Below are 25,775 nucleotides of genomic sequence, written 5' to 3' on the forward strand. Positions count from 1 at the left end.
ACTCTGTCATGGCTTCAACACATACACTAAACAGCATTGCATCTCATAGACTCGCGTGTGATCACGTGACAAATACCAATCACATTTCTATCTTATCCTCTTGAATCTGCATATGAATCGAATTTCACACCTAAAGCAAAGGCTCGAACAAAGACTCAGTGTAAAGATAGGCCACCCCCACAGATCGAGTGGAGGGGGTCTCACACAGTGTAGTTTGCGACCTTCGTGTGGAAATACAATGCAAAGAATGTATAATATGCCATTTCAAACAAACCCACAGCTCAACTCAGCACAAGTTAAAATATCGTCAAAATACCAACAGAACACGTTTCATTGCAGTGAATATTGGACTCGCACAAGTTTCCTTTTTTACTCTCAGTAACACATGCATCTCAATGCAAATCACCAACCATGCTCGCAGCTGGTTAATCGTCTCCTGCACTCTACAAAACGTTTCGTGCAAATCATTGCATTTACAAATCCGTAAAACCTCCACACAATATAATATAACAACCTCACTGCCAACAAACTTCCAGTGAGTTCAATGAAAAAAAAGTAACTCTTATAACTCTTACAAACAGGTAACTTATAATATTTATCTATTTTAACCCTATCTCGGCGTCTCAGCCATGTCCTCGGCCATCTCTCTCACAGCCGGTCCGTATCAATGCAAACATGTGGCATGTCGCTTCATCATGCCCATTTAATTACGCATCTGGCTCCTTAACGAGCCTCTTCCTGTCATCTGACTGCTTTTCTTCTCCAGCACTTTTCTAAAACAACTACAGTACTTATCGTTTACTTTAAAACAGACTCCCTCCGCCGGATCCTCTTCTTTCTCTCAATAAAATTATCTGACAATGAACTTTTCGATGTTCGAAATGCGTTACCTGCTGAGAGCGCTCTCCCTTACCTTCGCTCAAGCACTTGTCGTTCTTCCAGGCACTAAATCCGGCAGATTAAGCACCTCCGGTCACGAGCACCGCACCAACGTCGGTTCGAATCCAAGTCTCGGCGCCAACTGATGTGGATTTTTTAAAACCCACCTTCTTGTGATCGTTGTCCTCCTGAAGGATTCTAACTGGCCGATTGTGGAATCCTATTTGACTTCAGACACAGTTTAACGTTTGTCCGATTTGATTTTAAAATCCTACAAAAACCCTATCAACACTGATAAAACTGATGTCTACACAAGTCCTTCCTTGTAAAACAATTTATTTCCTAATTATACACAATACACTTCTCACCCTTGTACAATGAACTTAAGAATCTCCATTTGATTGCAATATTATTTGGTTCTATTTCATTTATTCTTACTTTAGTTAACAGTTAGACCAACCCGATTCAATTCACTTCTACATTACATCAGAGAGTTTTATTCTAACTTGGTACTTGGTCAGTTCCAAGGAGTACAAGCCACTGAGAAACTATACTTCGTCACGTGCTTGCACTGAGAACAATGTGCCTTTCAAAACATTTTATACTTCCATGAGAGAGAAGTTGGGGGATATTCACCCAGACTGTAGACGTGTCTTTTAGACAAAAAGCCACTTCGTACATTTTTTAAGCAAAGGTTCATTTATCAGCTCGGTCACTCTGCTCCAGAACAACACATTTCTTATCATTTAGGGCAAAAGTCTTTTGGCCAGAAATGACAGCCAATTCAATTTGCAGCATAAAAGTTACATTTCTGAAACCCATTTGTTACAATTTAAAATACATTAATATAAATTTTCCCCCACATAGGTTATACCATTCTTTTGTATGTCCCTCCTGTACTTTATCGAGAACAGTAATATGATGAAAGAATATCAACATTCCTTCATTTTTGTTTGTAGAGCAACAGTGTTTCAATGGAAAAATGAAATAAAACATGAATTATCTGAATTCCCAGCAATTGACGCTTTCCCGGTAAGTATTCTTGTAATTTGCATTGACCAAAGTTTGATGTACTGTCCAAACTGTCTTTTATCTAAGACAGTCATAATAAAATAATATTAACATCTCTAATATTTTGACTGTGGCAATGTTTTTACAGTTGTAAATTAAATGAAATGAAATCTCCATTGAAACACATACATGTAATCCTCAGTCACTATCTGAGTCGCTGGCTCCAGCGTCACAAACTTCATGGCTTGCATGCCAGATTGTTTTTGTAAATGATGCCTATGGTGTGGAAAATTCAATCAAAGACAGTGAGTATGAGCGTCGTAAATCCACGACAGCATATAGAGATTGGTCCAGAAATGTGTACATCAAAACATCAGATAGGTTTCCTGCCACAAAGAACTTCCAGGTGCTGTTCAGCAATCAGGGAAACAAACAAAGGCTGCAAAAGTTTCTAAAGGATGAGTTCACCAAGCTTGTAAAGAATCATGGAGAAATTGACTTTGTGTACTCCATCAGGCAAAATTGTTGGAACATTTCCTCTGGAGAAAGGATGGAAGAATTTGAATGTCGTCACAATGAGGCGGACACAATGCTGTTCTTCATCTATTCGCAAATCCGAAAAGCAGGAAAAATGGAGAGAGTCGTGAGTGATGCCGAGGACACAGATGTAGTGATTCTTTCTGCATGTGTTGCACATCAACTGAAGGGCACCCTTGCTATCAAACGGAAAGACAAAATCATCAGCTGCAGAGACCTTTGCTCTGATGATGTAGCTGAAATATTAATCCCATTAAACATCCATAGAGGATCTGATACAACATTCGGCTTCTATGGACATGGGAATAACACAGTTTATGGAAAAGGATATGGAACAGGAACTCAGGAGGCACGCAATCTTTTGAAAGATGTTGGCAAAACACTTCCAGTGACACAAGAGGTGCTTCAGCAAATGGCAACATTCACTATAATACACATCTATAATGACACAATCAGTTAAACGTTAGGTGAAGCCAGAGCATGGAAGTGGGGTCAGATGAAAAACAAGTCCACGTCCCGCATCCCACCAGATCCAGATTCTCACAATCTGCATGTGACGTGAGTTAACTACCAAGTTTACATTCAACTAAACTATGACAAGCCGGATGCACCCCCAAATCCCACCAAACATGGATGGACAATGAAAGACGGTAGATGTGTGTCAGTGAGGTACACCCATGATGCACTCCAAAGAAGTTTACATGACTTGGTTGAACAAGAACAGACATTGTTGCACGATTATTAGGCTGAAAGTAAGGATGAAGTTTGTGACTCTGGAGCCAGCGACTCAGATAGTGACTGAAGGATTACATGTATGTGTTTCAATGGAGATTTCATTTCATTTAATTTACAACTGTAAAAACATTGCCATAGTCAAAATATTAGAGATGTTAATATTATTTTATTATGACTGTCTTAGATAAAAGACAGTTTGGACAGTACATCAAACTTTGTTCAATGCAAATTACAAGAATACTTACCGGGAAAGCGTCAATTGCCGGGAATTCAGATAATTCATGTTTTATTTCATTTTTCCATTGAAACACTATTGCTCTACAGACAAAATGAAGGAATGTTGATATTCTTTCATCATATTACTGTTCTAGATAAAGTACTGGAGGGACATACAAAAGAATGGTATAACCTACCTGAACAGTGTAAAAGTTGAGAAATTGATATTATGTACACATCATGTTCTGAAAATAAATAAAATGATTGCTTCCTTCTCTTCTTGTCGCAATTTGTTGTGCACTCCCACATATAAACAAATATTTACTTGCATGAAAAGATTCACTGCCAATAATATTTTGAGAAGAAAATTGATTTTTTACTATTTTCCAGATGTTAGTCGACGACAATCTTGGATTTGGCCCGCGAAAAGTTATATTTCATATTTTGTGACTTAACCCTTAAATATAACAATCTGTAATGGTAATACATGACATCCTTGACCTTGAAAACATATATTTTGACCCAAAAATCATTAAAATCGGACATGTAGAACGAAAGATATGCAATTTTTGATATACGAGAAGTAGCATGGCGGCCATTTTGAATTTTCGCATCTGGCCGAGTCAGCCCACATTTTCACGAGGTTCACCCCAGCTCATTTTAATCAGCACCCTCAAATTGACTAAAATCAACTTCAAACCTTGGTCCCGGAAAAACGGTCACGGGACCCTATTATGGAGGGAATTGGACGAAACTGGAGAGACAGGTTGTGTGTGTGACAAGGACGAATTGATTACATTTCCGTGAAGATTCGAATGCAGATCCCGACACGAGAAAGTATTGAAAACTTTGAAAGTGATTCTTCACCATTGAGCGATTGGGCCAAAAACGATATACAATATAGCACAAGAACAAGCCAAGTCGATTTTGGTTAAGGTTGGACACAGTTCCGGCCTAACAACGGGATACAAAAGTTAAACTGTTCAGCCTGCCGGAGGGATGTACTCTACTGAGTGATACTCTAGTTGCCTTTTGAATGAGTAAATCTTCTTGCCAATATCAACAATGATCCAATTTCGCCCCTGCATTTCAGTGTTCAACTCATTCAAGTGCTGGTTAATGTCACTTAAGCTTTGCTTTGCCTCTCGGCCTCATTATTGAAGCAGTCAGCTAAGGAGTAATTTTTTTCTCAGAAAAATTAAAATTTTCATTTTGAACAATGGAACACATGAAAGGACATTTTCCACGAGAAAGCCAGCAGAATTCAGTGAAAGAGCAAGTACTGGTGCTCTGATCCCACTTCTTTGCACATAACAGGGAACAGTCGAGAATTCAATTCCTTTGCCTTGATGAAGTTCACAATCCTTTCGTCTCCACTCCCCATAAAGGCTAGAGTGTTTCAAGGCCATCTACTTGGCCCAGTCCTATTCCTGATCTTCATCAGTGATCTCACTGACTCTCTGGAAAATCCCATTTGTCTTTTTGCGAACAACTCCACTCTCTTCCGGAAGATCCCTCGTCCTTCATCTCGGGCGTAACCAGGCTGAGGCAGACGAGGCAGTCGCCTCGTCGCTCATTTCCTGAAATATGATCTGGCCTGAGCCCTCTGGCCATCTGAGCTCCCTGGGGAGTAAACTATCAATGCTACCCGGAAATGCTCTGAATACTCTTATCTCCACTCCTATCACAATACATAAATAGGACAATACCCCCCACCCCCCCCCCCCCCGGACAGTGACTGAACAACCCTCCTCCCAGTACACTGATCTCATGAGGCACCAGCTCGTGCACTTTGCTCTGTCATTGCGATTGAATGATGACAGAACATGTGGGGTCGGTCGTGGTGAGAGTGTGGGGTGGATTTACCATGGGGGCTAAAATGTTTTGACACAAATAAAATTTACTGTTTGACTGTATGGATATATATATATATATATATATATATATATATATATATATATATATATATATATATATATATATATATATATATATATATATATATATATATAATTAATGTGGTTGAAATGAACATTAACATTTTAAAATTTTGAGCATTGAAATTAGCCAAGAATAGGTTTCTGGGCATCAAAAATGCATTGGCTTCTGGGGCCTTGAGCGGCCCCCAGACCCCTCACCGTAATGGCTTCGCGCCGTTGGCGCTCGCAATGCTGCGCTGCGCGCAGTCACATCAACCAAGTTCACCACTTTTCGCCTCATCGCTTTTGGACCTCTGGCTCCGCCCTTGTTCATATTGGCAGAGAGCAGCCTCTACCCTCTCTTTACACCTTCATGAGTGTTTCCTTAATTTCCATCCATCTGGATTGATGCTTTTTTCTCCCCATCTATCCTCATCCTCAGACATCATTGAATCTTCTGGGTGGGTTGAGGCAACAGCTTTTATCCTCTTCTGTGGTTTTCAATGAAGTCCACTTCAGCATCTGTTTAAGCAGCTGGCTGAAAGGAATGAATTGCATTTCCTGCATTTTAAACCAAATAACCTTCCAGGAACTGTAAGGTAATATCCAGAAAAACAGGAGAACAAAGATGAAATCTATATTAATATTTCGGGACGCCCCTTTCTTTGTTCCACCATCAGATTTTTGTTACTGCATGAAATGAAACAAGATTTGGCACATATACTAATGATATTATTGTCTTCCTTAAAAGGCCCCTCAAAATTCGTTTTGATGCATTTTCACAAACTCCAACGGATTCCATTCAAATTCGGTACGATTATGGCTTTTCGTCCAACTTAGGTCATTGGCTATAAATTTTTTCCATAACACTTCCGACATTGGAAAAAATCGATAAATCGATATCCCTTATGGGATTTTCCATTCAAATCCACTCAAGTTTAAGGCGTATGGGGGACGCAAATTTCCACTTTGCCCCGGGCGCTGTTTACCTCCGCTACGCCAAGCTGTTAGCGTTAGGGTTAGGGTTTGGGTTAGTGTTAGGGTTAGGATTAGGGTTAGCTACGCTAACACTAACCCTAACCCTAACCCTAACAGCTAACCCTAACCCTAACAGCTAACCCTAACCCTAACCCTAACCAAAACCATAAGAGCTAACCCTAACCCTAACCCTAACCGCTAACCCTAACCCTAACTCCAACCCTAACCCTAACTGCTAACCCTAACCGATAACCCTAACCGCTAACCCTAACCCTAACCCTAACTGCTAACCCCTAACCGCTAACCCCTAACCGCTAACAGCAAACAGCTATTCAGGAAATTTGCAAGAAAGCCCGGGCAACGCCAGGCTTTATTGCTAGCCCGAGCAATGCCGGGCATTACTACTAGTAAAATTATAAACGACATTCTCATTTAGAGTAAACATGAAGCAAACTGGACAAGGTAAAACCATTTTGTCAACATGCGACCAACACAATCAATAAATCAATTCACACACATGATATGTAACCCCTGTTTTATAACAGTATACTCATCTGAGAAGTGTGAACATGGAAAGACGAAAGTTTGTTTTTCACAACAGGTTCTGTTCCCCATTTCTCTGCTCGTCAGTGAAAGGAATTTTGTGGAGCCTTTCACAGATGAACCTGTAACTTCCTGGAATACAATGATGGATGTACCATGGCTGTCTCATCTAATTATCTTCATCACGGTGTGTTTGATTTGAGTAATTCTGTCCCTTATAGACTCAGATAGCCATACATCTTAGAAGACGAGGAGATTGTTTTGTAAAAAATTCAAACATAATTTTGTGAAAAATACCCTGACTATGAATGAATCAGTCAGTCATGGTTGACTTTCCAAGCCAAATATGGATGCTCACGGTCAACCATCAAGCCCCTTCTGTTGAAACTCTCACACAAATCCCAAATCACTGCTCATCTCCACTCATTCGTTCCTCTATATTTCTCACCTGTGGAACTAACTTCCACATTCTCTTAAATCTCATTATTCCCTCCAAGACTTCAAGACTGCTGCTCACCACCACATTCTCAGATCATCGCCCATCCCAAAACCATGATCTTTTCTACCCCGATTAGCCCATTCCTTCCCAAGCCCACCTCTTTCCAAATTTCCTTATTGTGAGATTGCTTCTGTATCCACCTTGTTCACCTGGTTAGGCCTCTTCTATCTCTAATTCCTCCCTACATCCCTTATTTGTCTAAGTTTCCTGCTATTTTGTCCCTCAGCCTTGCTAATGATGTTTCCTCCCTCTGTTCTGTTGCCTCTTGATCTGTTCTATGTTCTAACTCTTCCGTGAGTCTTGAATTTGGATAAAAAAACCAAAGTTGTTTTCCTTCATCAAGGGAACTGCTTAAACATTTGAAGAAAATAGAAATTGATGACGAAGAATTTAACATTATTGATAATATTTAATCTTTAGGAGAATCATTATTCATTGGAAGAACACATTCAAGACAATTAATATTACTACCTACACCACCAATAGTGGAAGGAGGTTATGTATTCACCTCTGTTTGTTTGTTTATTTGTCTGTGAGCAGGATATCTCAAAAAGTAAAGGACAGATTCAGCTGAAATGTGATGGACAAGTTGGGAGTGCCACTTGGAAGAATTGATTCAATTTTAATGAAGATCCGAATCGAGATCTGGACAGAATAATTATTTAATTTAACTGATTCTTCACCATTGAGAGATGGGCCTTAAAATGATACATGATATCTCAAAAATTTGAGGATGGCTTCGGATGAGATTTGATGGACAAGTTGTAGGAGTGACAAGTACGAAGTGATTAGATTCGGTGAAGATCTGGAACCGTTTAGGGAAACCATAATTTTTTCAATGATTTTTCACCAGTGAGAGATCGGGCCAAAACGATATGTAGCACGATATCTCAAAAAGTTATTCACGGATTCGGACGAAACTTAGTGGATGAGTTGAGTAGGTGACAAGAACAGGTTAATTCGATTTTGGTTGAAGTCCATATCCAGATCCGGCCTATCAGTGGGATACAAAAACGTAAACTGTTCAACCCAGCGGGGGTATGTGCTCGACTGAGTGTTGCACTGTTTTGTGTGTTTTGGGTTTACAGGTTTCGAGTTTTGGAGGAGAATCTTCATCTCCATGTCCAGCAAATCAGTTTCTTCATCCTCATGGAATTTGCTGTGAATTTTGTCCCATTGGTGAGTCTTGATCTCAATAAAAACTGTTATTTTATGGTCAGAACCTTTTACAGCAATTTTAACTAATTGTGTATTTGGCAGGAACGTTCATGTTCAAGCCTTGCCAAGTTCCGGGAAGTAATCCTCTCTGTGCTCCTTGTAAAATGGGGATGTCATACATGGACAAGGACAACAACATGACAATGTGCAAGCAATGCAGTGTTTGTGACCCAGGTAAACAATTCCACCTCATTTACTTTTAAACTTCATTACTCAAAGTGTGAGTACAACCACAACCAACGATTAAGTGAATGAACCATCTCGACCTGCATATTCATTTTTTGTCCACAACTCCACTACACTTAATGTATTGATAAACGATAGACAGGAGTGAAAGGGTAACTTCTCCTCCATAAGAACAATAATAAAATTGACAGAGGTTCTGGCATTTGTGGTGTCGACACTAACATGTGATCAAGTGAGGGAAACAGATCGATGAGTGTTTTCTAGTTCTGTGCTAATGATGACGTTGATATCAGTATGTTGAAGTGGTGTGTCCAACATGGAGGACGTTTTGGTGAAAATCAAGGATTTGTATCTTGGTGGAAAGAGCGAGCTGGATGGGGTGGAGAGGGGAGGGGGATTAGTTGGGAGAAAGAAGGATTTTTAATCCCTGACAGGGTGTTTTGGGGCAGATAGTTTGGGTGCTGTCCTTCCATCTGTGCGTTTGTGCGTCGATCTGGAGCATCTATTGGACAACAACTGGACGATTTCAGTACATGTACATAATAACATTCACTACAAATGTAGTAGTTAATAATTTATTTATTTTATACACATTACCATCTGCCTGACAGACATCAGACCTGTATTTATTTATTTTTATATATTTCATGATCTGCACTGCAAACACACAAGCTTAACTTATTTATTTATACCTTACCTTCTCCACCCACAACATTCATATTTGCATTCTGGTATTCTACTAGAAGGCAGGTCCAGCACTGTCAAAGTTGTTTCTTGGCAGTTTTATTGCAGTTTCTGTTCATTGCAGTTTCTTCCTTGGGTGGTTAGCCATTGCCTTCTCAGCAGTAGTTGAAGCAATAATTTGGAATTTGTTTGTGGTGCCGGTGATAGATAGCCTCCTCTTCACGAAGAACACCATTGGATCTTTGATGTCCACCAACTAATGCCATGAAATGGGATACCCAATTTAACATGCATAACCATTATCCACATTCCATATTTATTACTTGCAAAATCGAAGATTTTTCAAGTATATTGGTCAGTCGATTTTGTTATTCTGTCTGTTTATCGCCTTCAGGTCACAATTTTAAACCGATCTTCACGAAACTTCACCACATGGTAGAGTTTATCTTAAGGAAGAAGGCGATTGTTGTTGAGGTCAAAAGGTCAAAACATCAATATACGCCCAAGGTCAACAACTAAGGTGGTATTTTTAAAAGCCTCAATTTTCATCCCATTGACTTGAAATATGAAGAGGATTTGCATATCAGATCACTGAATTCAACCACCAATTATTTTTGAGGTTAACATAGTCCAACTTTCTAAAATTGTCAATTTTCATCCCATTGACTTGAAATGTGAAGAGCAGTCGCATGTTTGGTCATTGAATTCAACCACGAATTATTTTTGAGGTCAAAATTGTCATGGATTTTGCAAGTATCATGCTCTGCAAAACGTCTTCTTCTTGTTACTTACGAAATCTAAAGATTTCGTAAGTATATTGATGATTTCCGTTTGCTTGTTTGTTTGTTTTTTACTTACGAAATCTAAAGATTTCGTAAGTATATTGATGCCTTCCGTTTCTGTTTTGTTTGTTTGTTACTTATGAAATCTAAAGATTGTAGGCACGATAACTCGAGAACGGAAGAAGCTACCAATGTCAAATTACACCACGTGATTCAGAAGGGTGATGGCAAGTGCTGATTAGATTTTGTTCGAAATCGGTCAAAGGTCAAGGTCACGGTGAGGTCAAATATTCGATTTTTGATGGTTTGGTACAGATAACTCCAGAACGGAAGAAGCTACCAATGTCAAATTAAACCACGTAATTCAGGAGGGTGATGGTTAGTGCTGATTAGATTTTGGTCAAAATCGGTCAAAGGTCAAGGTCACAGTGAGGTCAAAAATTCAATTTTTGATGGTTTGGTACAGAATAATGGGAGAAACTTCTGGTTTGTGTCGCTCCCTTCTCCAGAAACAGCTTTTATTAGACAAAGTCAGAGGTCAAGTTGACGATTTCGTAAGTACCAGTCTATGACTGCTTGTTTGTTTGTTTGTTTGTATGTTTGTTACTTACGAAATCTTAAGATTTCATAAGTATATTGATGACTTCCGTTTTTGTTTGTTTGTTTGTTTGTTTGTAGGCACGATAACTCGAGAACGGAAGAATCTACCAATGTCAAATTACACCACGTGATTGAGGAGGTTGATGCTAGTGCTGATTAGATTTTGGTCAAAATCGCTCAAAGGTCAAGGTCACGGTGAGGTCAAATATTCGATTTTTGATGGTTTGGTACAGATAACTCCAGAACGGAAGAAGCTACCAATGTCAAATTACACCTCGTGATTCAGGAGGCTGATGGCCAATGCTGATTAGATTTTGGTCAAAATCGGTCAAAGGTCAAGGTCACAGTGAGGTCAAACATCCAAAAAATGATAACACGAGAACGGAAGAAGCTTCCAATGTCATATTACACTACTTGATTCAGGAGGCTGGTGGCTCACGCTGCTTAGATTTTGGTCAAAATCGGTCAAAGGTCAAGGTCACAGTGAGGTCAAACATCCAAAACATTCGATTTTTTTATGGTTTGGTACAGAATCATCGTAGAAACTTCTGGTTTGTGTCGCTACCTTCTCAAGAGACAGCTTTTATTAGACAAGGTCAGAGGTCAAGTTGACGATTTCGTAAGTACCAGTCTATGATTGCTTGTTTGTTTGTTTGTTTGTAGACAAGATAACTTGAGAACGGAAGAAGCTTCCAATGTCAAATTACACCACGTGATTCAGAAGGGTGATTGCTAGTGCTGATTAGATTTTGGTCGAAATCGGCCAAAGGTCAAGGTCACGGTGAGGTCAAATATCCGATTTTTGATGGTTTGGTACAGAATCATCATAGAAACTTCTGGTTTGTGTCGCTACCTTCTCAAGAGACAGCATTTATTAGACAAGGTCAGAGGTCAAGTTGACGATTTCGTAAGTACCAGTCTATGACTGCTTGCTTGTTTGTTTTTTGTTAGTTTGTTTGTTTGTTTGTAGGCACGATAACTCGAGAACGGAAGCAGCTCCCAATGTCAAATTACCCCACGTAATTCAGGAGGGTGCTGGCTAGAGCTGCTTCGATTTTGGTCAAAATCGGTCAAAGGCCAAGGTCACAGTGAGGTCAAACATAATTCCGCAAATTCATGTGGAGAAATGGAGTATTTTTGCTTCACTCAACGTTACGAGTTCATTTTAACGTCGATTTTAATTTTGTCTTCGGTTTTTGTGATCGCTTAGGATGCTTAAAACTCGGTTGTCGAAATTCTGGTAAAAATCGGATGTTTTGGAGACGTTTTAAGTTTGTGTAAAAAATATTTCACTCGACGCGTCACGGGTCGTCCCATGATGCAGTGCGCTCCAGCATACGAGTCGTTGAGTATCGTTAAGGTATAATTGCGTGGAGAAATGGAGATTTTTGCTTCGGTCGACTTTACGATTTTTGATGGTTTGATAAAGAATCATCGTAGAAACTTCTGGTTTGCGTCGCTACCTTCTCAAGAGACAGCTTTTATTAGACAAGGTCAGAGGTCAAGTTGACGATTTTGGAAGTACCAGTCTATGACTGCTTCTTTGTTTGTTTGTTTGTTTGTTTGTTTGTTTGTTTGTATGTTTGTTACTTTCGAAATCTAAAGATGTCATAAGTTTATTGATGACTTCCGTTTCTGTTTGTTTGTTTGTTTGTTCGTTTGTGTGTTTGTGTGTTTGTGTGTTTGTGTGTTTGTGTGTTTGTGTGTAGGCATGATAACTCGAGAAAGGAAGAAGCTACCAATGTCAAATTACACCAGGTGATTCAGGACGGTGTTGACTATTGCTGATTAGATTTTAGTCAAAATCGGTTAAAGGTCAAGGTCTCAGTGAGGCCAAATATTCGATTTTTGATGGTTTGGTACAGATAACTCGAGAACGGAAGAAGCTAACAATGTCAAATTACACCACGTGATTCAGAAGGGTGATGGCTAGCGCTGATTAGATTTTGGTCAAAATTGGTCAAAGGTCAAGGTCACAGTGAGGTCAAACATCCAAAACATTCGATTTTTGATGGTTTGGTACAGAATCAACGTAGAAACTTCTAGTTTGCGTCGCTACCTTCTCGAGAGAGAGCTTTTATTAGACAAGGTCAGAGGTCAAGTTAACGATTTCGTAAGTAGCAGTCTATGACTGCTTGTGTGTTTGTTTGTGTGTTTGTTTGTTACTTACGAAATCTAAAGATTTTGTAAGTATATTGATGACTTCCGTTTGCTTGTTTGTTTGTTTTTTTTTTTTTAGGCACGATAACTCGAGAACGGAAGAAGCTACCAATGTCAAATTACACCACGTGATTCAGGAGGTTGATGGCTGGTGCTAATTAGATTTTGGTCTAAATTGGTCAAAGGTCAAGGTCACAGTGAGGTCAAATATTTGATTTTTGATGGTTTGGTACAGATAACTCGAGAACGGAAGAAGCTACCAATGTCACATTACACCACCTGATTCAGAAGGTTGATGGTTAGTGCTGATTAGATTTTGGTCAAAATCGGTCAAAGGTCAAGGTCACAGTGAGGTCAAAAATTCAACTTTTGATGGTTTGGTACAGAATCATGGTAGAAACTTCTGGTTTGTGTCGCTACCTTCTCCAGAGACAGCTTTTATTAGACAAAGTCAGCGGTCAAGTTGACGATTTCGTAAGTACCAGTCTATGACTGCTTGTTTGTGTGTTTGTTTGTTTGTTTGTGGGCAGGATAACTCGAGAACGGAAGAAGCTACCAATTTCAAATTACACCCCGTGATTCAGGCGCGTGATGGCTAGTGCTGGTTAGATTTTGGTCAAAATCGGTCAAAGGTCAAGGTCACAGTGAGGTCAAATATTCGATTTTTGATGGTTTGGTACAGATAACTCGAGAAGGGAAGAAGCTACCAATGTCAAATTACACCTCGTGATTCAGGAGGGTGGTGTGTTAGCGCTGATTAGATTTTGGTCAAAATCGGTCTAAGCTCAAGGTCACAGTGAGGTCAAACATCCAAAATATTCGATTTTTGATGGTTTGGTACAGAATCATCGTAGAAACTTCTGGTTTGCGTCGATGCCTTCTCGAGAGACAGCTTTTATTGGACAAGGTCAGAGGTTAAGTTGACGATTTCGTAAGTCCCAGTCTATGACTGCTTGTTTATTTATTCATTTACTGGCAAATACAACACGTTGCTATGCTGACGGTGACGTTAAGGGCGGGGGGGGGGATGGAGTGAGCAGAGGGAGAGAGAGGAAGAGAGGAAGAGAGGCGAGAAGGAGTGGAGATGAGGGACGGTTGGGAGAGAGAGGAGGGAGAAGAGTGTGAGGAGGGAGGGGAGTGGAGAGGAGAAAGGGGTTCGAGGGAATAAAAGGGAGAGTGAAAAGGGAGGGGAGAGGAGGGAGGGAAAGGAGGGAACGGAAGGAAGAGAGGGAAGGGAGAGGACAGAGAGAAGGAAGCGGAGTGGAGAGGATATATGGAGGAGGGAGGGAAGCAAAGAAGGGGTGAAGAAGGGATGGGGGGAAGTGGTGAGAGCAACGCCTCTCCAAACGGTGCTCAACACTGTGGGAGGGAGGGATGTGAGGAGAGAGAGAGTGGGAGAGAGAGAAAGTCAAAGAGAGAGAGAGAGTCAGAGAGAGAGATCAGGAGGGAGAGATGTGGGAGGATCATGCCGCATTTTTTTAGGACGGGGAGTGAGGATGGGACACAGAGAGAAAGATAGAGATTGGGTGGGGGTAGGGGGGTGGAAGAAAGAAAGGTGAGGGGAGGAAGTATGGTTAGCAAAGAGAATATATTATGCTTAATGACTGAACACACACACACAAATACCCATGTCAGAACAGCTGTGCACACAACCACACAACAGAATTTCTGAAGTTTTTTTTTGTATACATTGTCGAGGCTCGTGTGAGAGCTAACACACAACGCACAGCAAGGGGAGCATGAGACAAGAGGGGACGGAGTGGGAAGGACAAAACTGTGGGGAACAGAGACACTAGGAGAACTGTGGAAGGGAGAAGGATGGGGCGGAGAACATGGGGAATAGAAGTTGGACATTTCAGGGACTTTCAGGAAGGAAAGCAGGGAATTTGAAGGAGGTGGGCTTGGATGGATTATCGGGGGTAGAAAAGATCGAGGATTTGGATGGTGGATGATAAGAGGTGGTGGTGAACAGCTGTTTTGAAGGCCTGGAGGGAAGAATGCGAAAGAATAGAGTGCGGGAGTTTATTCTAAAGGTGGGGAAAAATAGGAATGAAAGAGTGAAGGTGAGCAGTGATTCGTGATTTTGGTAGTTTAACCAGAAGGGGGTTGTTAATATAAATTTTTCCCCAACATAGGTTATACCATTCTTTTGTATGTCCCTCCTGTACTTTATCGAGAACAGTAATATGATGAAAGAATATCAACATTTTTTCATTTTGTCTGTAGAGCAACAGTGTTTCAAATGAAAAATGAAATAAAACATGAATTATCTGAATTCCCAGCAATTGACGCTTTCCCGTTAAGTATTCTTGTAATTTGGATTGACCAAAGTTTGATGTACTGTCCAAACTGTCTTTTATCTTAGACAGTCATAATAAAATAATATTAACATCTCTTATATTTTGACTGTGGCAATGTTTTTACAGTTGTAAATTAAATGAAATGAAATCTCCATTGAAACACATACATGTAATCCTTCAGTCACCATCTGAGTCGCTGGCTCCAGAGTCACAAACTTCATGGCTTGCATGCCAGATTGTTTTTGTAAATGATGCCTATGGTGTGGAAAATTCAATCAAAGACAGTGAGCATGAGCGTCGTAAATCCACGACAGCATATAGAGATGGGTCCAGAAATGTGTACATCAAAACATCAGATAGGTTTCCTGCCACAAATAACTTCCAGGTGCTGTTGAGCAATCAAGGAAACAAACAAAGGCTGCAAAAGTTTCTAAAGGATGAGTTTACCAAGCTTGTAAAGAATCGTAGAGAAATTGACTTTGTGTACTCCATCAGGCAAAATTGTTGGAACATCTCCTCTGGAGAAAGGATGGAAGAATTTGAATGTCGTCACATTGAGGCGGACACAATGCTGTTCTTCATCTATTCGCAAATCCGAAAGCAGGAAAAATGGATACAGTCGTGATTGATGCCGAGGACACCGATGTAGTGATTCTTTCTGCATATGTTGCACATCAACTGGGGGGGCACCTTGCTATCAAACGGAAAGACAAAATCATCAGCTGCAGAGACCTTTGCTCTGATGATGTAGCTGAAATATTAATCCCATTAAATATCCAGAGTGGATCTGATACAACATCTGGCTTCTATGGACATGGGAAAAACACAGTTTATGAAAAAGGAACAGGAACTCAGGAGGAACGCAATCTTTTGAAAGATGTTGGCAGAACACTTCCAGCGACACAAGAGGTGCTTCAGCAAATGGCCACATTCACTATTAGACACATCTATAATGACACAATCAGTATAACGTTAGGTGAAGCCATAGCACGGAAGTGTGGTCAGATGAAACACAAGTCCATGTCCCGCATCCCACCAGATCCAGATTCTCACAATCTGCATGTGACGCGAGTTAACTACAAAGTTTACATTCAACTAAACTATGACAAGCCGGATGCACCCCCAAATCCTACCAACCATGGATGGACAATGAAAGACGGTAGATGTGTGTCAGTGAGGTATACCCATGATGCACTCCCAAGAAGTTTACATGACTTGGTTGAACAAGAACAGACATTGTTGCACGATGATGAGGCTGAAAGTAATAATGAAGTTTGTGACGCTGGAGCCAGCGACTCAGATAGTGACTGAAGGATTACATGCATGTGTTTCAATGGAGATTTCATTTCATTTAATTTACAACTGTAAAAACATTGCCACAGTCAAAATATAAGAGATGCTAATATTATTTTATTATGACTGTCTTAGATAAAAGACAGTTTGGACAGTACATCAAACTTTGGTCAATGCAAATGACAAGAATACTTACCAGGAAAGCTTCATTTGCCGGGAATTCAGATAATTCATGTTTTATTTCATTTTTCCATTGAAACACTGTTGCTCTACAGACAAAATGAAGGAATGTTGATATTCTTTCATCACATTACTGTTCTAGATAAAGTACAGGAGGGACATACAAAAGAATGGTATAACCTACCTGAACAGTGTAAAAGTTGAGAAATTGATATTATGTACACATCATGTTCTGAAAATAAAGAAAATGATTGCGTCCTTCTCTTCTTCTCTCAATTTGCTGTGTACACCCACAGATAAAAAAACATTTACTTGCATGAAAAGATTCACTGCCAATAATATTATGAGAAGAAAATTGATTTTTTACTATTTTCCAGATGTTACTCGACGACAATCTTGGATTTGGCCCGCGAAAAGTTATATTTCATATTTTGTGACTTAACCCTTAAATATAACAATCTGTAATGGTAATATATGACATCCTGACCTTGAAAACATATATTTTGACCCAAAAATCATAAAAATCGGACATGTAGAACCAAAGATATGCAATTTTTGATATACTGGAAGTAGTATGGTGGCCATTTTGAATTTTCGCATCTGGCCGAGTTCGCCAACATTTTCACGAGGTTCACCCCAGCTCATTTTAATCAGCACCCTCAAATTGATAAAATCAACCTTCAAACCTTGGTCCCAGAAAAACGGTCACGGGACCCTATTGTGGGAACTCTACTAATGTGGTCAGGAGCTCAGGAGGGCCGAGGAAGGAGTTTGCTTGACGGTGACTGGCTTTGGAGGTGAGGTTTCAAATGTGGCTTTCCCAGGAAAGGTCATGGCAGATAGTGAGACCCAGAAGCTTGAGAGAAAGGACTTCTTCCAGAGCATTGTTGGGAAAAGTGGATTGGGGCATTTTCTAAATGGTCCTTTTGAAGAGACATAGTGAGAGTGTGAGGTTTGTCCGGATTGAAAGACATGTTCCACGTGTTGGACCAGTTTGTGAATTTATCCAGATCTGCAGTAAGCGAAGAATCTGCTGCTTGCCCGTCTGAAGGATGACCGATGGTACGGCAGAAGGTGGAGTCATCAGAAATGAATCTGCAATCCACCAGCATATCTGCAAAACTTTGATATCCCAGTTCCAGAAAATTTGTGGTAACATGAAACAAAAGCAATCACTGAAAACATAAAAGTACCACTCACATACGACCTGATGATACAATTGAATGTGAACATCGAAAACAAAGCATTATGACCATATATCATAATGAGATACAAAAAAGAGAAGTAGGCATTGCTAGATGATGTGTTAATAAAAGTGATTCTGAACTAAACAATGCAGAAATCTTCAAAATGACCAAATATCAAGATCACAAGAATGAAGTGAAAAGATCCTGAAGCTAAAGAATGCCAAAGTTGTACCAGTGATAGTTGGAGCTGCAGCAATGATGGTGAAAAACCTCACAGAGATATTAAAAACCATCCATGAGAATATTACTACAAACCAACTTCATTTGGAAGCTGTCTTCGCTCAGCGACGATCCTGAAGACAGGCCTCAGCACAAAACTTTGACAACAGAAAACTTCACATCTTGGTCCATGAATCGTGACCCTTACCAATATTAAGGTGGATGCTCTAAGCCCATCCTGCGCAGACTCCATTCCACATTCTGAAATCCGCATCATTAGACACAAATCATCAACACACACACACATGGAGGTAGATACTTTAATACCGGGTAGGTCTCTATTTCACCTCCTCAAACCCACCCACATGTACCCACATATAGCAGGCAACAGAAGCAAATTGCATGTACACACACATGCACATACATGCATGCATGCACTTGCACACACACGCACACACACACACACACACACACACACACACACGCACACACACACACACACACACACACACACACACACACACACAAACAGACACAAACACACACACACACACACACACACACACACACACACACACACACACACACACACACACACACTAGTGCTTGGTCGATTCGGCGTCAGTCTGATTCCTGACCACAGTACTTCCTGAATACAACCCAAAAACCTTGAGTAGCTTTCACTGAAAAACAACGTTGCTTGTATATGGACGTTTGAAAGAAATGTGCACAAACATTCATCTTGGTAAACAGCTGCATGTGAAGGGTGGAAAATTTTTGGCTCAGTAATTTAGAAAACATTAATATGGCAAAGTGCTCGGAAATCTGGTGTTATCAAATATATTTTGCTTTGAAGGTCACATAGAGAAATCATATAACCTTTGCTAAGCACACACACCCAAAGAACAATTGCTTTAGAAACAGCCATGAGGACAAAGACAAACCTGATAAAACCTCCATAAGGTACGGGATGAAACTTTGCCACCACTGTGCCTATAACAGGCATGGCATGTCCACACACCTGCAGAGAGTCCCTGCAGATCCAAATTTACCCATATGTACCTCAACCATGTGTGCTGTATACATACCTCTACCTTGTAGTAACAGTTGACTGTGCATCCAGATCGAGACACAAACTATACCGTTATCGAATGTCGGGTGCTCGGTAAGTAGCTTAAACACTCAAGCACTCCAACGAAACGCCTGGCTTGGCCAGCGATTACCAATTGATGTTGATGAAACCATGCACCTGGACACATCAAAGCAATGTCCGAATTGGAAAAATGAACACTTTTCTAGCATCAGAACTGCTGCTAAGTTCAAATCTTGAGCTTACATTTTGTAATTCTTCTTAGTTTAAGAGATTCTCGTGGTTATGTAATGTGTGGAAATGAAATGAAGCCATGGCTGCTGGCGTCTATTGGAGTTTACGAGCATTGCAATGCACCCAGAGATTTGTTGTTATGATGAGCAGGCATTCGATAATATGAATATGGAAAGTGAAAAAAAATCGTTATCATTAAGAAAACTTTGTGGCCTGTTCCAAGCTGTCAAGGCATGGTTGAGCCGGCCAAAAACATGCTGGCTTCAGACTCCAGCAAGGCGACCCAGGAAATGCCTTAAGACCCATATAGGGTGATCTGGCCAAGGATAACCTGATAAAGTATATAATTAAATAAGACCGTTAATTATCTTCTAAAAGAGTGTTTTAATTAACCCAAACACACAATGTTCACTCATGCACTTCCTTGGAGTTCCCTTCGTATCCATGTAAAGATTCAGGCTGCTAGTTTTCATCGTTTTGGAGATTTGGATCAGAAACACACACACACACACACACACACACACACACACACACACACACACACACAGACACACACACACACACACACACACACATACACACACACACACACACACACGCGCACACGCACAGGCACACGCACACGCACACGCACACACTTATTACTGTAGATAGATATACACTTTGCAATCTTCACTGCATACATATATTTAGTTAATTATTTAAATGTATGATCTGAACCTGCATCCTTGTTTGACCGTATCTTTATTTATTTTCTTGCATAAACAGAGAAATACAAGTATGAAGGTTAAATGTTGGAAGGAAAGAGAAAGAAAAAAAAATAACATGTAATTCGAGATGTTTAAACAGAAATAAAACTCTCGTTCAAACCATTTGGTGATCGAGTTCCTAATATGGCGATCTGATCATTTTAGGGTCCAATCTGGTTTATAGGTCGAGAAACTTTCATGTTTTTGGATGGGGCAGATAGTGGTGAACAGCTGTCTTAAACATCTAGAGGTAAGGGAATAATGAGATAGAAGAGAATGTGGGGTTAGGTTCCACAGGTGGGGAAAAAGAGGAACGAAGTGATTCTGGATTTTGGGAGTTTCACCAGAAGGAGTTGATGGTGGACCACACGTTCTCTCTGAAAAGCTTGGGGGCAAGACATGGAAAAAAGCAGAGCGAAAGAGAGAAAGAGAAAGAGAAAGAGAAAGAGAAAGAGAAAGAGAAAGAGAAAGAGAAAGAGAAAGAGAAAGAGAAAGAGAGAGAGAAAGAGAGAGAGAAAAGAGAGAGAAAAAGAGAGAGAAAAAGAGAGAGAAAAGAGAGAGAAAAAGAGAGAGAAAAAGAGAGAGAAAGAGAGAGAGAGAGAGAGAGAGAGAGAGAGAGAGAGAGAGAGAGAGAGAGAGAGAGAGAGAGAGAGAGAGAGAGAGAGAGAGAGAGAGAGAGAGAGAGAGAGAGAGAGAGAGAGAGAGAGAGAGAGAGAGAGAGAGAGAGAGAGAGAGAGAGAGAGAGAGAGAGAGAGAGAGAGAGAGAGAACCAACATGTCTGCAATGAGAAAATTATAGGCCCATAGACTCAGTTTAATTACGGAACTTTATATTTTTCATTTTGAAGGCCTTGTTTTCATGGGAGATAACACTTGGAAACGTTCTGCACCATCTGTGATTCATATTCAGGCACATTGTTTTCAAGTGGATTAGTTATCTCGTGATTGACATTGTTGATCAGAATCCTCGAAACATCCCTATCCTGCACTACTTCCCAAAACCCTGGCAGAGACAGCTTGATTGCAGCATTTACCCCAATCAGCTAACATGTACAAGGTCTGCTTTTCTTCAACTTCCTTCACCTCCCAGCCTCATTGACTTCTCCAGACTTTATCTTTTTTACACACATGATGTGTCCAAAATATGACAGTTTCTGTTTTAACATCAGCACTTGTAATGTACATGGTGCTCTAATTTCTTCAAGAACTGATTTGTTTGTTCTTCTTCCCATCCATGGAATTATTGAACGCCACCTCCAGGTCTATATTGCCACATCTTTGCCTTTCCAGATATTCATCAATCCTCACAATGCTGTTCTCATCAATGCTAACTATCTATTAATTTCTCCTTCACATTCTCCACTCAATTCAGCATCTATCTACATTGGTCGTAGAGAGATATTTTGTATCTTGGTGTTGATTGTTGGATGCACTGTTGGCGTTAGGCCATGCTCATTGACCGGGTACCCAAAATTAATGGAGGGGAGCGACAAAACAAAGCTATCTCGCCTGGGTTTGAATCTCTATCCAGCTGTTAACCTATAGTGCTTCACCGGCAGGGTGAATCATCAATGTTTGCGCCATCCTTTCGGTAGACGTCAAACTTGGACTCTCATCTGCCGGCATTAGTTGGTGGACACTGAAGATCGCACAGTGTCCTTCTCGATGATTAGGTGAGCTAACGAATGAAGGCATTTCAGTAACTGAGCAGATGAGCAATACCCTGAACAAATTCCAAATTCCTTCAATGACCTGGGGCATTGCATTGGAAACAAAGCAACACCCTCAACTAATAATGCTGAAAGAGGGATCTTCATTGCATACCAAAGCATTACATTGCATACCAAAGAAGAATATGGAGAGGAAGAGGAAGGAAAGAAAAAAAACAAGCTGTTTGAAGGGATTTGATTTCATAAAAGATGTGTGTGGATACACATCTGAAGAAATGCTTGAAAGAGGCAATTAAAGTGATGTTTTCATGGAGTTATTTATTAACTGTGTACCTAAAACTAACCAATACTACATGTCCAAAGCAAAGTGATATGGTACGACAGTTTGTGAAGGCTTGGATTGGTGGACATTTCAAAAGATGGGATTTTTCAATTGATGCTTGGTAAAGTTACCTCAACTGTCATGGTAAGAAAAGTGAAGCTATATACCATTTTGGGTTTTTCCCCTTCAATTTAGCAAGAAAAATCTGAAATATCAGCTTCATTTTGCTTCCTGTAGTGGATAATATACCTTTGTGAATCTTGAGGTGATAAATCCTCCATTGTGTCCAAAGGGTGATAGATAATAATTAATGAAAATGAATGGTTTACTACTTTAGTCAGTGAAGAATATAAAAGTTTTTCGAATTAACAAATTGTAAGAATTTTTTTTAATTCAAAGACTGTTACATGTCCAGTTTGACATATAACCCAAGATAACCCACCATGCCAATTGCACCTCTCTTTGCTGATGCAATGACGATTACTTTTATATACATGTATATGTATATATACAGTATATATATATATATACAGTATATATATATATATATATATATATATATATATATATATATATATATATATATATATATATATATATATATCATCTCGATCTCTTCTGTTTATCATTTTATTCCACAGAGAGTGAGGTTGAAGAGAGAGAGTGTGACATCGAATATAACCGACGATGTGTTTGCCGTGAAGGGTTCCACAGGAAAGGAAAGTGTGGAATGGAGGAGTCCACAAGAGGTAAGGAAATGGTGTTTGTATTTAATTAGAAAATGTTTATTGATGAGATTAGAGGAAGGATTCAGTTGAAAGAAAAAAATCAATGAAAAAGACTATGTGTTTTTTCAGCAATGTTCAGATCATCGGAATTAAATCTCATAACAAAACGAGAAAAAGTCGAGAAAATCATTGATGTTGTTTCAAAAAAATCTGCATTTCTTTTGCACATCCTGTCATTCTGCAACCCCCTCATCCAAATCTCTCCAAGCTTCCCCTCATCTCACAAACTCAAATCTTACCCCTCTCCACACCTCCTCTCATCTTCCCCCTTGTCTCGCTCCTCAAATAACTGGTGGCACCTTCCTTGTTAAGTCTTCTAAATATTGTGTCTTCGATGCCTCATTCTCTGTCCCCAGTATTGCCACTTCCACCGAAATGCTCCTCGGCTCTGTCCTTTGCACCTGAGAATGTTAAGAAGTTTCTGGCAACCTTCAACTCTGATTATGCAACTGTAATGGACACGATTAGCTCAGGTTCCCAAACAACGTTCTCTGCTGCTCCTGCACATCTTTCTGCTTTGTTCACACTGACATTTGTCCCAGGTCATCTTTCATCTGTTTGGAAGTCAGTCAAAATCACCACACTACAAAAACTACAACTGCACCCAGGGGAGAGCATACCTCTGCCACGCTGATCAATTTACATTTGTATCCCACTGATGAGCTGGATTTCTTCTGAATTCGTTCACAACTTTTTGAGATATCCTGCTCACAGATAAACCAACAGACACGGGTGAAATTTAACCTCTATCCACCTTCAGTGATACCAAAGTTTAGAAATCAGAATCTTGATGCCACAAGCTTCACCACATTGTCAGAAGCTTCATCACACAAGCTTGACATCAACTGCTCCTGAAACCTTTCTTTCTTCACCCAAGCACACTTTTTTATTTTCTATCACAAGCCTTCTCCATCCGCTTCTGACCTCTTCATCTTCACATCCCTTTTCTCCCCTTCTCTCACATTCCTTCCCCATCTCTCAGCATTTTGCATCCTTTTTTCCTTTCCTCTCTCGAGCGCTTTTCATCCCGGCTCATGCGAGCCTGTCCCTCATTGGTCCGCAGCCGATGGGAGTGGGTCCATGAAGTGGCTTGTGGAAAATGCCACATCATTCTGAGGAAATGTTCAATACAGGTCCTGCCCTCCCTTCCCGCATCCAAGGCTACGACAAGAGCCCTCAGCCCATCCCCACACGCACAAAACGTCCCCTACACTGTATGTACTGTTTTACATGTGAGAAGCACAGTCTCGTAGGCCACGAACCAAGCATCACTTGCCATGAACATGCATTTAAGAATGGAGTAAAAAGGGAGAGGGTTTCCGCCAGACCAAGAGATGACCAAACAGTCACGTGGTTGAATGCAAGACTGATGGGGTGAAGGAGGGATTGTCAAAAGGATATTTGGTGAAGGGGAGGTTATTGGTGGATTGAGAAAGGAAGAGGGGAGGGAATGGACGATTGGGGAAAAGGAAGAATGATTGAAAGTAACAGGGGAATTGAGCAGAACGATGGTGTGAAGAAGGAGACATTGAAGGTAACAGTGGGTGGGGGAGTGAAGATATTACACTGGGAAAATGCAACCTAACCAATGCATGCCCACCGAACAACACCTCGACAAGGGACCAAGGACTATCTACACAAAGACTAATGAAATAACTAATCCATGGGTCACCTATGTGTCCATGTATGCTCTCCCCTGGGGTATGTTTTCATAACAATATATATATATATATATATATATATACATTTATAATTTCCATATACATTCAGTATTGTTGTCAGGTAAGCCCAGTTGTCTGGTCCAAATCCTGAAAAAACACTGTTAAAGCGGTCACTCTGATCCACTGGTTCGAATGCTCCAAGGAGCATCACAGGCCTGTATGCAAAGCTACTATATATTGGTGGAACACCTGAGCTGGCTAAGGAACGTGCTGGTTCTCCATTATGCCGAGAAAACAAATGGCAATACTGTGTGCTGGACTGTGCTAGTCATGGGGTGATTTATTTTGCCACTGATCGTTCTCAACCCACCCTATCATTCAACTGACAACTGATCTCCAAAGCGGTTTTGTGATCAGGAAATTCGAATCACTCACAGAAACCAAAAGTAAACAGCGAGGGAGAACAAGGGACATGAACACATTTATTATGTGCACAGTTTATTCACAAAGATACATGCCCTGGGTATTGGACAATCAGTAGATCCTTAGTTATCTATTCCTAAAGGCCTCAGACACACCACAGAAAAAGGACCAAGGAGAATATGCGACTTTTGAAATGACGTATGAATGCTAAATGAGACATTTTGCATATGTGCTGTGTCTCTGTGTATTTACAGTGATTCAGTTCTGCTCACCAGGCACTTTTAACCTGCCTCTGTGCATCTTTAGTAAAAATCATCATTTAAACAGAATTTTCAGCATTTAAATCAAAGAGTGGCAATTTCAGAATCGTTAACCATAAATGTTCTGTTCTTGAATAGAAATTGGACTCATTGCAATCCTACTATATTTAATTGGGCAATTGTACGAGGTGTGTTCAAAAGGTATCCAACCTTAATTTTTCATGCGTAAACCAATGAAGCTGGGTAGGCATGGTTTGGTGCACGTATGAAGGTGATCCTAATTCATATGCGTGAATATTTTCCCGCCTGCAGAAGCTGTCAGTCACCGACAGACCGCCGATGAGTGAGGAAGTGTAAGTGAGCGCCATCAGATTTTCGTTTTTGACAAAATGATGGAAAAACTTGAACAACGCTACTGCATCAAATTTTGTGTAAAGCTTGACGATTCCCAAC

General features: G+C 40.3%; 1 protein-coding gene across 6 annotated transcripts in view; it reads left to right on the forward strand.

Moving 5' to 3' along the window:
* Positions 1-25,775, forward strand: part of LOC147033499 (uncharacterized) — a 60,465-nt gene that overhangs the window by 2,705 nt on the left and 31,985 nt on the right. For all 6 annotated transcript variants that reach the window (XM_085856089.1, XM_085856063.1, XM_085856045.1 and 3 more), the window contains exons 2-5: positions 6,877-7,005; positions 8,406-8,496; positions 8,578-8,709; positions 22,832-22,939. In XM_085856089.1, coding sequence (XP_085712215.1) covers positions 6,961-7,005; positions 8,406-8,496; positions 8,578-8,709; positions 22,832-22,939 — 376 coding nt within the window. In that variant the 5' untranslated portion in view covers positions 6,877-6,960. The remainder of the gene's footprint in view (positions 1-6,876; positions 7,006-8,405; positions 8,497-8,577; positions 8,710-22,831; positions 22,940-25,775) is intronic.

The sequence above is a fragment of the Eptatretus burgeri genome, chromosome 2 (assembly GCF_056783735.1).
Source record: "Eptatretus burgeri isolate ZD-2024b chromosome 2, Ebu_testis_v1, whole genome shotgun sequence".
NCBI lineage: Eukaryota > Metazoa > Chordata > Myxini > Myxiniformes > Myxinidae > Eptatretus > Eptatretus burgeri.